At 42.3% G+C, this 13,700-nt stretch overlaps 1 protein-coding gene across 6 annotated transcripts in view; it reads left to right on the top strand.

Annotated features, from left to right (window-relative positions):
• zeb2b (zinc finger E-box binding homeobox 2b) overlaps positions 1-2,771 on the top strand; it is a 95,123-nt gene extending 92,352 nt beyond the window's left edge. For all 6 annotated transcript variants that reach the window (XM_070549657.1, XM_070549656.1, XM_015958054.3 and 3 more), the window contains exon 10: positions 661-2,771. In XM_070549657.1, coding sequence (XP_070405758.1) covers positions 661-1,232 — 572 coding nt within the window. In that variant the 3' untranslated portion in view covers positions 1,233-2,771. The remainder of the gene's footprint in view (positions 1-660) is intronic.
• The last annotated feature ends 10,929 nt before the right edge of the window (positions 2,772-13,700 follow it).

Here is a 13,700-nt window from a genome sequence, read left to right as displayed (position 1 = left end):
TTGTGTCACTGCGTGTTGCTTTTAGGTCCAATTCGTGTCTGAAAAGTGGATCTGAGTGCAGCAGAATGGTCCAGATGTTGGACAGAAGCGCGGTCGAGGACGGGCGCCCACACGTGCTGAGCAGCAGCGGCGATTATTAGTAGCGAGTTGCGGAAACCAGCTGTTTTTATGTCCCGGCCGATGCCCTCTGTAGCCAACGATGGCGTCTTACGTCTGTTTTGGTAGACGGAGGAGCCTAAAGGAGGACCAGCCATCACCCTGAACTTGAATTATGTTTGGGGATAATCGGCGTAGGCCCTCGGTGCCTCCTGCTATCTCATCTCTGGTTGTTTACTCTGTTTGTTTGCTTCACGGTCGTTTATTTAGGTTGTATTCATCCATGTGGCACGGCGGACTAAAATAAGTAGTTGTGGCTGAGTTTGCTTTCACCGCAGGAGGGAGTTTCCATAATGTCGGCCCATGAATGCGAAATCACTGTCTCGTAATTAACAAATAGTCGGATTTGAAGCTCCGTGATGTCATCTCTTACTCCATGCCATCCAGCTCATCTTTAGAGTTTTTCCTCGGCATTTTTTCTTTGCTCTGACTTGTGTGAGTTGTTGTTGCCGCGGTGACATGCCACTCACCACCCCCTTTGCTCTCTGTTGTGTGTTTCTGCAGGCAAGAGGCCGCACCAGTGCCAGATCTGCAAGAAGGCCTTCAAACACAAACACCATCTCATCGAGCACTCCAGGTTGCACTCGGGGGAAAAACCGTACCAGTGCGACAAGTGCGGGAAGAGGTTCTCTCATTCGGGCTCCTACTCGCAGCACATGAACCACCGCTACTCCTACTGCAAGAGGGAGGCCGAGGAGCGGGAGGCGGCCGAGAGGGAGGCCCGCGAGAAGGGCCACCTGGAGCCCACCGAGCTGCTCATGAGCAGGGCGTACTTGCAGGGCATGACTCCTCAGGGTTACCCGGAGCTGGCCGAGCGCGAGGCCATATTGAGGCACGACACCGTGAACGGAGGGATCAGAGAGGGACGCAAGGAGGTGGACGGAACGTATGCAAAGATTGGACGGAGGGAAGAGTTTGAGGAGGAGGAGGAGGAGGAGAGCAAGAGCATGGACACGGACCCGGACACGTTGAGGGATGAGGAAGAGAACGGAGAGCACTCGATGGACGACAGCTCACTGGACGGCAAAATGGAAACCAAATCGGATCACGAGGACGTGATGGAGGACGGCATGTAATCAGCGCAGGGGAGGGGACACTTAAAAGAAAAGAAAACAGAAAAAACAGGCTTCCCACCATCTGAAAAGTTTTGAGTTTGTCTCTTTCGGTTCGGTATTCTCACCCGCTGGGTTTAAAATGCCGTGTTTTAAGCTGCACGTGCCTGAAGCTTCCGGGAAGCTTTCTCTGACAGACTCCTCACAGGGGGAAGGGAGGAGGAGCAGGAGGAGGACAGTGTCTGCCAAACAAGACTCAAAGATCAATCTGAAGGAGGCGTCTAGATGGAAGGAGTGGGTTTGTGAAAGCTGCATTATGCAAACCGAATAAATGAATACATTTCAAAAAATGTACAGTACTAAGGCCTAAAACTCAAGTGTGGTGCTAACCTCCTCAGATCAACCCCCCCGTGTTCCATAGTATTTATAGCACAACTAGTGACTTGTACAAATTGCACTCCGCTTCTATAATCATGAACAAAAATAATAAAAGTATTGCCTATGTATATATTTATACAGTGTTGGAAAAGAGCAGTATGCCCTGCACTACAGTCGTGGGTATTTTACGTTCACTATTTCCTTTGGTGTCGTTTTTCTGTTCCAAACATCTCCAGCCACACTGTTTTAGGCCTCTTGAATCAAATGAAGGAATTTAAACTGTGTTGACCTTTTTTTTTGTTTGTTTCTTTTCAAAGAAGTTTTAAAGAGACCTTCGTTTTAAGGGAAAAATACGATTTATGGACCGAATTTGGGGTCAAAATCGATGAAGGACGAAGCCTTTGTAAGGTGTTTTTTGATAAGAAAAAAGAAGCCTTATATGCAAACCTTTTAACCTGTGTGTTTTCTGCAAGTGCCACCCTCGTATTGTGTAAAAGGACTTTATTTTTCACCAGCTTCAGTATTATGAAATGGTTCACCGTTGTTCTTTGAAGCACCCGTGTCAGTATTAAGACGTATAGGCAGCAGCTCCTTAGTTTACATTATGTTGTGCAATGTTTCCTCAGTTCTCTTGTCAGTATTACACCAAACCGTTTTCTGAAAACAGCAAATTGCATTCATTTATTTGTAGGTTGGAAGAAACCTTATTTATGTGGCCCATTTTATATTTCCTAATTTTATTTATTTCATACTGTTGTGTACAGTACTATAGTTCTTCAATATATAGATATATTTTAGTAAAAAGGAACATGGTGTCGATCATAGGGGCAAATTTTACGTAAAGAGAGCATTTATTGTGTTTTGAAACATTGTGAAAGTTTAATCTTATTTTATTTTCCTTTATTTTCCAGTTGCTGGGATTAAAAAAAAATCCAAATTTGGGAACTTTTATACAATTGTGAAAACACTGTATTTTCGACTGAAAAAAAATTCCACTTTCTTCATCTTTGTTTCTTTTTTTAAGCTAAAAAATGAAGAGGGACTGTTAAATACTATGTATGATATCATGACTGAAGAAGAAATCTTTCCTGAAATGTCTTTGTAAAAGTATTATTGAATTCTTAATTTGTAATTTCTCTTGAAAATGACCCTGCTCGAATAAAAAGTAGCCAAATTACAGAGTAACCAACGTGTCCGGGGCTTGCTGTTCTCTCCACTCGCTCTGGATTCAGTCTGGAATCCGGAACGCCCTTGCCCTCTCCAGTTTGCACGGCGGCCATGTTGGATGAAGTGTTGCTTCCTCATTAGGTTGCTAACTAGATTCAGTTTCACTCGTTTTCTAACAGATCAAAGTTAAATGACCTCATTCACAGGAAACTAAACATAAATTCCATATTTCTTCTCCTGGGTTTCCTTCACAGTTGATTTAAACTAAAGATTATTGATAAAAATGTTATCACCCGCTTCCACTTTTTGGATCCATACATTATTAGGGACACAAACTAAAACATTAAATATTTATTCACTTTGGGAAGATTTTTAAAGAATATGAATTAGAACCATGGTGGACTGTTTGATTTTTTTATTTATTTATAATAACAAACTCATTTAATTAAAATGGTAAAAAGGTTCTTGAAAATTTTGGTTGTAATTGTCATTAAGTAAATGCTTTTTTTAACGTTTTTTTTAACTTAGCAGCAAAACTGAAACCAAATATTGATTAAAATGTATGTATGTACGTATATATGTGTGTGTATATATATGTGTGTGTATATATATATATATATATATATATATATATATATATATATATATATATATATAATTTTTGTATTCCTTCCAATTATTTACAAAATATAACACACATCTAAACTATGACTAAAAAGTTCAGCAGAACGCAGCTGAAAAAAGCTGAAAAAAGAAATCAATGTGTCTTTGGGAAATATTCTCTGAAGTATGTCAGAGTCTTTATTAATATTACTAGATGTGAATGTAAAGTAAACACCACTATGGATAGTGCAGGGTCTCATTTTTCAGAATCCTTTTGAATGACATTGATTGCACAAACATTCTAAGAGTTACGGTAATTTAAATATGGAAGCCATGTTGCGTGATGCACCTGCACATCTGCACTATAGATTATCATTTAAAACTCAATAAAATGTTTCTTTTTCTTTTATTTCTGACAGATTTATAAACAACTGCTTTTTATTTTTTAATAAACTAGTTATATTTTATTACCTAAACTGACAAAAACAAAAACAGAAGAAATCCAGAAATTAAATGCCTACATTTTAGTAAAAGTGTCAATTTGCTTTATAAATAGATAAAACAACATTTTTATGTTATTTTTTTAACAGCGATTACATTTTTTTCTTTAAGTTGTCAGTGTCACATTTTTGTGAATATATTCTTTTATTTAATCTACAGAGAAAATCACACTATTATTATTATTTTGTTTATTTAATATTTAAATAATGAATAAAACACTAATCTTAGAATTTTATGTGAGTTTGTCACAACAACGCGAGGGTCGATATGATCCTAAATCAACCCAAACCAGGTGTTCAGTTTGAATTTAGCCCTTCACCAGCATTTAACTTTTCCTGTTTGTCGTGCTATTCCTGAATCCTTTCCTCGGCTGGGTTGGTCCTCTCCAGCGGAGGAGACGCCCAACTCCATCAGCCACATTAAACATAACATCAAAAGGAGGAGATGAAAGCAGCAAAGGTCGAGGGATTCCGAACATCGGAACGTGCTTTGCATGTTCTCCCATCGATCGGCACGTCATCGGATCATTTCTCAGATAAAGGATCGGAGGTCTCAAATGACTATCTGATGAATTTGATCATGTGCGGTGAACCGTCTGGACTTTTACAGAAATGCGGTGCGCCGGCGTTGAGATGGGGATCCTCAGGAGCGCATCTCTTTCATTAAGAGTGAAACCGTTAGATTTCCACCCTCTGTCTTCACAAGCAGCTAATGAGGAGGTCAAAGGTTGAGATGGGTGTGATGAAACTATCCTGCAACCCCAGAGTGGTGGGGCTTTATAGGGAGGGGAGGGGGGGGGGAGAAACTACGTGGAGGACCATTCTCTGGGAACAGTTTTCCACCGTCTGAGTTCAGGCTGTCGCTTTAGTCCAAAATTTCCTGATCAATACCCACTCAGACATTTATTGATTCCCGTGCCCCCCGTTGTCCCAGATTTGCGTCTCTGCACGTTTGAGCTTCATCAGACCTGCTCTCCTCTCGGGCCTTTCCCACTGATCCCGATCCCATCGGTGTTGAGAGCATCGCCCGGCTCATAGAACATTTCAAAGGCAGCAGAAAACAACAACACGGGCGTGTAGTAGTAATTCATATGAGTGTCATGCAGCCATATGCCCCATCCAGATTGGTGGTGTATTTTGGACAGCTGAGCTCTGATGATTCACCACCGGGCCGCGTACAGACCAAAGCTAAGTGTACGTTTAGCCTCGGGCTGTTCTGCTGCCTCCACACACTCGCTAAGTAATAAAATCGACTCTCGTCTGACAGTTTTTTTTCTCCTCATCTCCAACTTTTAAATATTTACCTGCATGTATCTCTTTAAAGGCTTAAACACATTTTTGTATGAAGGCAAATGATTTTAGTGCCTCAACAAAAAAGAGAGAGAGACAAGCCTGGAAAAGAAGAGTAAGGGGAAAAGAAATCATGCCTTAATAGACAGAATAAGAGTGATAGAGCATGACAGAGGAGTGAATTATAATCGGTCTGAGGTTTTGCAGTAATTCTGCATTGGAGAAGCCATTTTTCCATCATAAAGTCATTCAGAGCCTGACTGGAGAACAGATTAGTGCCTGAAATAAAACAAGAAGTTTGCATCAGATGAAGAGAAGTGGAGGATGTTCCGAAGGAATGGGATTTTTATTATTATTTTTTTAACAAGACCACACCTTTCTACTAATTTCACTCCTGCTGGATCAGGAAATCGCCTTCCGAGCCTCCTGTTAGGGCTTAAATCAATCAGAACAATCTTGATTTCAACAGCACAATGTTTTAGACATTTTTTCAATGACTTCATGTGTATTTATTTCATTTTGAACCTCATCTGATCAAGTTTGACAGCCGACAGTACCTCCCTTTTTCCGAGGGAGGTCAAGTGTGCTTTTGCGAGTTTTCATATTTCTCTTCAGCATTAATTATCTAGTTAGGTGTTTTTGTTTTATCCAAGCTAAAATTGAAGTTTCTGGATCTAAATTTACAGTTTAAAGAGAATACGTTTTGATTAAACAAGAATTTAAATGCTTATCATCAAGGTTTGGTAGCTTGGTAGGTCATTCTATATCAACACATTCTCACTCTCAGCGCGTCAGAAACAAACGCCCAAAGTGCCCTTTTTCGTCACTTATGTGTGAAAAGGGTTTTTCCCATTTCTGACTGCAGATCCCAATGCAGCGTAAAACTGACGTGATGGGATATCCGCTGATGCGGCACCGAACCAGCTCATTTAACCGCACCTAAACATTAACGTTTCATTTTTTATAACCTTCCCCTCACCCTCACCCTAACCTTAACCCTCTTGCTACCTAAAACGTTACTCTCACTGTGATCAAGCGTTTGTTTCCCGTGCATTCTGACTGTGAATTTTGGTATTTGCCGCCCAAGGGGAACGTTAAAACATACCATCTGGCGAGGGGGAGGTTACAAATACCCTCTACTTTTAACCTCCACCGTGGTAGTTGAAACCTCCCCCTCGCGTTGGCTCGGTCCAAACCCGACCAATGACGAGGCGGCTCCCGCCGTTCACTTCATAGAGCCGGTGTCGGTACAGTATCTGCTCGGGTGCAAGATCGGCTCGGGGTCCTTCGACTGCCGATGACGTCAAAGTACGGCAAACCCACTCGGACAAAATACACTACACATCTATACTGTTGGAAATAATTTAGCAGTTTCGTTATTAAAATAATGTTTCTTAAGACGTAAGTTTGTGTTTATAATAGTATTTGTAAAATAAAACACTATATTTGATTCATGTTGAACTCCTCTTTGAGCACATCCCTTGAAGGATCATAGGTATTAGCAACACCTGTGAAATTGTATTTGCAGGAAAGAAGTGTGTCCCGTTTATTGAAGTATTTGTGTTGAGTTTTTGACGTCTTGTCCATGCGTAGTTCAGTTACGCTCATAGCTGCTAGCCTAAACTCTGGAGTTAAAAGTTTTCTGGCTTTACTAAAATACCTGTCAGTACTTATTTGATTGATGGTAATTTTACTTTCTATTAGACTCCAAATGTAATCATTTGGTACGTTTCTAATTCATAATTTGTAATAATGTAATCGGCGATATTAGCATTAGCATTCCTATGGGTTTTTCCATGTATATTAGCATTACGCTAACCACTCGGTGCCAAATTGCAGCCTTTGCCATTAGAAAATCTCCTTTTGTCACATCGCAATTTAATTGCACATGCAGTTAATCGTTCAGCCCTAATATACATGCAGCTCTATGCTAAAAGTGTATTTTCAAAGAGGTAATGATGGATTTCTTTGTAAAAGTTGTCCATCTTTCCAATAGAAAAAATTTGCCTGGACCAACGTAACGTGATACCAACGTAACGTGATTACGTAATTCCGTGAGGTTCATGTTCAGCCAATCAACTACTTAGACGTCATCGGCAGTCGACGGACCCGAGCCGATCTTGCACCCGAGCAGATCTTGTACCGACACCGGCTTTTAGAGCGAGCGACACATCACTAACGTGTTCGCTAGCAAGATGGTTAAGGTCAGGCTAGGGGTGAGGGGAAGGTTAAATAAGAGGATAAGGTTAGGGTAAGGTACAATGAGCTTGTTTAGTGCCCTGGCTGCGGACATCCCATCATGTCGGTTTTACGCTGCATTGGGATCTGCAGTCAGAAAATGGAAAACCCCCTTTTTGCACATAAGTAACCAAAAAGGGCACTTTTGGTGTCAGGGGTCTGAGGCGGAGGGTGGCTGACCAAGCGTTTGTTTTTGACGCGCTGGGAGTGAGAATGTGTTGTCTATATACATCACATGCCAAAAGTTTGGACTCACTTTCTCATTCAATGTGTTTTCTTTTTATTTTCACGACCATGATCATTTCTTTTTTTGAAGAAAATAGAATATAAAACATGTTTTTTTCAGTTATTTCACCTTTTGTGGTTAAGTGCATATGACTCCACATGTGTTCATTCATTGTTTTGATGCCTTCAGTGAGAATCTACCAAAGTAAATGGTCATGAAAACGAAGAAAACACATTGAATTAGAAGATGTGTCCAATCTTTTGGCCTGTACTGTATGTGACTATATACAGAGGGATGCAAAGGTTTGGACAGCCTTATAAATCGGCACAAAAAATTCTGTTAAATATATCATATAGAGCTCCGAACGTCACGTGACTCTCAGAGAGTAGACGCCATGTTGGCAGGCAACAAATGTAAACAAAATGAACGGGATCGGCTTGGATTTTACTTTGTCGGAGTTTACGTCACACTTTAAAACCGAAGAAATCGTTTTATGTAGTCAGAAATTAAATAGACTAAACATCTCCGACCCTTACCGTGCCCCTGGGATACTTTTTAAAATTGCCAGAAGCTGTCGGAGCGGACTTCTTACCGGATCTGGCCAGGGAACGCCTTGGGATTCCCCCGGAGGAGCTGGCCCAAGTGGCTGGGGAGAGGGAAGTCTGGGCCTCTCGACTTAGGCTACTGCCTCCGCAACCCGACTCCGGATAAGCGGATGAAAATGGATGGATGGACAAATAACATAGATTTACATGTAAGTAGTTTAAATAGAGTGCTGTGCTGTTTGAATGTATAAACTGAATGCCAAGAGAAATCACTAGTCTGATTTTTTTCCGTGAATAAAATAAATATGTCAGGCAGGAGCGTCTCAGGATCTGTCTGAGATCTGTCTCAGTGAGACAGATAATAGCAATCAAAAATGCTTTTTATGTGTGATCTGACAATTGATCAACCATTGCTTAAAAATTAAATACAGCTTAGCCGGTTACTTGCTGTGATCATAAAACACGTAAACGGCAGCACGCAGAACTCACGAGGCAACGTTTTACGTGACGTTTACTTGTTGCTATGAGTAATAAGACAGAAAAAGCCACGCCAAAATAAGTTTAGGAAATTAAGCTCTGGCGGTAGCAACAGCTATCCTCATTTGAATGAGGGGAAAAGACCAGCTGCACTTTTGCGCTGTGAACCTGTTTCCGACTCCACAGACGATCACATAAGCAACGTTACTTACAAAGCTAACAGCTCAGATGAAGTCATCCGAGATCTGCGGCGTCGGGGCTGCAAGGTAGCGAACTCGCAGGAACGCGCTAACAACAGTTACGGCTACGGAGACGACGGCATTTCTTTTAAATATATAGATAAAAGGAGAGAAGCTTCAGAGTCAAACTCCGAATTTGGACCTTTTTGGTTTGATAAGAAGTATTTGCTAACAAGAAAATGCTTTTTCCCTCCATTAATGCCTCAAAAAAGGTATGGGATAAGGTGGAAAATGGACTCTTTGATCTTATTAAACGATGTATATTTCCCCATATACCACCTGGGCAGTTTACGGCGGGGGCACGCGAAGGACGAGTGAGGAAGAGTCCATTATTGCTCTCCTCTGACCTGGCACTCTGTGAGAGAAAGTTCAATGTCACGCAGGGAGGAAAGGCACAGCTGACCAGCAGGGATTAGCCAATCAGAGCATCAGAAGAGCAGCCAGCTGTTGATTCTGGCTGGATCGAAAAGAGGTTCGGAGCAGGTGGTGCCGTTCGGTGCCAGCGGTGCTACAGAGGAGGGCGAGAAGACAACGATGAAAAAGCCTTCTCCTCACGTAACGTGGGTCCTTTACTTTCACACTTTGTGTCCTTTTTCCCCTTTAAGTCATGCAATACCCCCCCCCCCCAAAAAAAAGTGATTTTAGGTGGAAGCAGAATATGATTCCCAGAGTTTCTGTTTCCCCTACAGTTGGTGTATTTTGTATTTTTTGTTGTCTAATTCTGTGATTTTGACCTGCAGCGGTGTGAGCGTCATCTCTGTCTCCTCCTATGAAAACAGCAGCTGCAGAGTGTCACAAAGACAACAAAACAGACTATCGGGGGGGTCTCTGCACCTTGGTGAGGTTGGACAGCTCTGTAAGCACCCCGCATGGAGTTTTATTAATTTGCATTTATGGTTTTATGAGCTTGCTGTCAGTGAAACACCCCGTTTGGCAGCAGAGCAGCACACTCCCGCAGAGATCTGGGACTCTGCTGCTGTAAAGATCCACTCAAATAGAAGTTGTTCTGGTTATTTTTTACCAGGAAGGTGACACGCGAAACAGAAAAGAAAGCCAAGCAGGGTTGAGATTTTACATTTTCTTTTAAAACATGATGCCTGTTTTCTGAATAAAGTTTTCTCTAAACGTTTACGGCGTCAGCTGTCAGTGTGATGTCCAGGAAAGACATCTACAAACATCTATGCTCACTGGCCACTTTATTGGGTACACCTTGCTAGTACCGTGCTGGACCCCCTTTTGCCTTCAGAACTGCCTTAACCCTTCGTGGCGTAGATTCAAAAAGGTACTGAAAACATGTCTCAGAGATCTTGGTTAATATTGGCATAATAGCATTACGCAGTTGCTGCACATATGTCGGCTGCACATTCATGATGGGAATCTCCCGTTCCACCACATCCCAAAGGTTCTCTAATGGATTTAGATCTGGTGACTGTGGAAAACGTTTGAGTACAGTCAACTCAATGTCATGTTCAAGAAACCAGTCTGAGATGATTCCAGCTTTATGACATGCTGGAATTAGCCATCAGAAGATATGTACACTGTGGTCATACAGGGATGGACATGGTCAGCAACAATGCTCGGGGAGACTGAGGCATTGCAACAATGATCAGTTAGTACTAAGGGGCCCAAAGTGTGCCAAGAAAACATCCCCCACACCATTACACCACCACCAGCAGCCTGCACCGTTGGTACAAGGCAGGATGGATCCATGCTTTCATGTTGCTGACGCCAAGTTCTGACCCTACCATCTGAATGTTGCAGCAGAAATTGAGACCCATCAGACCATCAGTTTAACACCTTTTTTCCCATTCTAAAGCTCGGTTTCAATTGCAGCAGATCGTCTTGACCATGTCAGCATGCCTAAATGCATTGAGTTGCCACCATATGATTGGCTGATTAGTAATGTGTGTTAACGAGCAGTTGGACAGATGTACCCAAGAACGTGGCCAGTGTGTGTACTCCAGTGAGTTTGAAGCACAACATCGCTGACAGGAGAGTAAAGGTTTGAGCTATGTTTCGGTTTTCCTCACGTTCACTCAATTTCTCCTTCTGGAACAATCTACTTGCAAAGAAAGCTAGAATTTAGATAGTTGGTTTCAAACTGCTTGAATGTTGCACCTTCTTTCCGGAACTGCGCTGCTCTGGGCGGCTGCGTATTGGAGTAGCTCTGTTGACTATATGTAAGTTTTACCTTTTCTTGGACATTTTTTCTTCTGGTTTCTCAAGAAAAACTTTATTTTTTTGGACACTTTACTTTCCTGTTTCTGGTGCTGTGAAGCTTGGAGGATTTTTACTGCTATTCTTTAGCCTTTTTCACTTTTTGAGCATTTGTTATGATGCATAACCATGGTAACAAGCTGGTTTACAATCAGGAGCAGCTGATTAACATTGGAAAGGCTGAAATAATACCTCAACTGAAGCCACAAATCCCAAATGAGCTAAAATGCAAGAAGCGTGGGTGCAGAGCGGGAGCAAGACGGAGACAGAGAAAGAGGAAATTCAAACCATCTCATTTCACACGCACGTTTTTCGCGTTTCGCTTAGTAGGAGGGAGACCCGCGATTATCGCTTTGTCGCGCATGTCCCATTGAAAATGAATCGAGGAGAGGCGATGTCGCCTCCCATGTGTCAAGCCCATAAAGGAGCAATGAAATACATCACCATAGGCTAAAGCTTGGTTTATGCTTGACGCATTTACTTTCCGCTTGGTGATGCGGCTTGCGAATGGAACGCGCTTCACAACTCGCAGCGTTTATGGTTCATGCGGCTTGTCTAAAAATGGACTTTACAATATCAACTTCTGTACTATTGAGGTTCTTTTTTAATATGTTTTTCTAATTTTTTATTCTCCCTGTGTCTTATTGATTGGGAATTTTGTTGTATTCCCTTTTTATCTTTTATCTGTGTTCGACATGTTTATATACCACCTGTTTAACTAACTAACATTTTTAGTGTACAGCGCCTTGTTTGGTTGTAATGCCTTGTGAATGCGCTTTATAAATAAAATTGGATTGGATTGGATTGTCTCTGCGGTGAGCCAATATTCTCCCAAACTGTAGGGGGCAGCATGGAGCACTACAGCATGCATCCAACACTACACAGTAGAAGTAAAAATTACTGTTCTTTACAACATGGCATTCCAGCATTTTTAACAGCGTCCTCGTCTTTTCTGACAGTGCGAGCTATTTCTCTCCAAGAATTATTAACAACATGTTGATCACGGTGATCTCTGAGAGCTGAATCATACAAATGTCTGTATTTACGAACCTCTGCCATACTAGTTCTTACCAGTCCGCCATGTTTTTCCACGTTCGACCGTCCGCGTGGTTAGAAAATTTCCTAGGTGCGCGGTGCGGAAAGTTTGGGCCGTGCGGAGGCGCGGTGGAGGGGCGTGGTTGTTAAAATGACGCAATTTTGCCGCGCGGAGCCGTGCGAACCTCGCGGACGCGTCAAGCATGAACCGAGCTTAAACTCTCCCACAGTCACCAAAAGAACCAATTTGGTGTGCTACCCCAAAAATTTCTTTGACCCCATCTGGCCACCCCATCAAAATTTTCTGGAGGCGCCCCTGCTGCTAATTCGCGCTAGCAATAACAGAAACATTTCAGCATCGTACATTTGACGTAAGAAATTTTTTTTATTTTTAAAAGCAAGTATTTGAGATAAATCAGAACCAGCCTAAACTGGTATCGGTAAGTCAAAGCTTGACAAAAATTGAAAATGGTCATCAACCCTTCAAACCAGAATCGATGCATTTCTGGCACAAAGTGGTTTACACACATTTTTGAGTCTGTCTGCTAACATCTTTTGGCAATTGTAATTTGACATCATGATAGTAAATACTAACATTAATGTGACTATAATTATAAACATTAAATGATAATGTGACAATCGGCATCGTACTGTGTTGGGGAACGTTTAATGCGTATAGGTTTTTCTCCATCTTTAGAGTGCACAGATTAAATGAAGACGATTCTTCTGAAACTAATTGTTTTCTATTTCACACTGAACTCTTTTGTGTTTGATTTATTCCCATTTTCCCATCACTAGTTTCAAAACCTTTTGTAGAAATATCAAAACAACATCCGGACATGCCTTTCTGACTAGCAGGTGTTTGGGGAACGCTCGCCACACCTTCCGTTTAAAGCCTGGACTAGGAGCAGGAGTGCCACAAGACCAATGGTTTCCTTTTTAAAAGGATGTCAGTCCGTCCGTCCGGCCTGCCCCCTCTCTCCCTCCTCCCTTCTCTTTCAAGGGATGAGTGATTATGTGTTTTGCCAATATGTTTGTGGAAATCTTTTGATATGCACAAACACAGATTCTAATGCGGCTGCAGCAGCAGCGTTTTTGGCTGACGGCTGATTAGGATGCCGGATCATGGCTGAGTCCACGAGGCCCCAGCTGGGCAGAGGGAACATCGCTCATTACACATTTTTAGAGAGAGGGGGAGAGAGAGAGGGGGGGCTAATTCACACTGCTGCACAGCATGCCGGTGTAGGTGTAATCATATCATTCTAAATCAGCGGTCAGTTACGTGGCGGCGAAGCCTCGACTTGTGCCAGAGGGCTGGCTGGAGCCTGATTAAAGCCCGGCCAAAGACAAAGCGACACGTCCTTAACCTCATCAGAGCTGACGTTAAGCAAACCATCACTTAGCCATCAAGGTGCACGGCCCTACTTCCCCCCCTGGACCAATCCTCCACCTTCTCCTCTCCTTTCTGCTAAATGAAAGCTTTCTTCTCACAGTGCTGCATGCATTTTTCATGACGGCGCTGCGACCGATGGTGGATGGCTGCCTGGGCGTTCCCATCACTAATACGCCACTGTCCT

Source organism: Nothobranchius furzeri, chromosome 3, assembly GCF_043380555.1.
Source record: "Nothobranchius furzeri strain GRZ-AD chromosome 3, NfurGRZ-RIMD1, whole genome shotgun sequence".
In the NCBI taxonomy this organism is placed as follows: Eukaryota; Metazoa; Chordata; class Actinopteri; order Cyprinodontiformes; family Nothobranchiidae; genus Nothobranchius; species Nothobranchius furzeri.
Note: the sequence above shows the minus strand (reverse complement) of the source record. Positions and strands in the feature narration are given on the sequence as shown.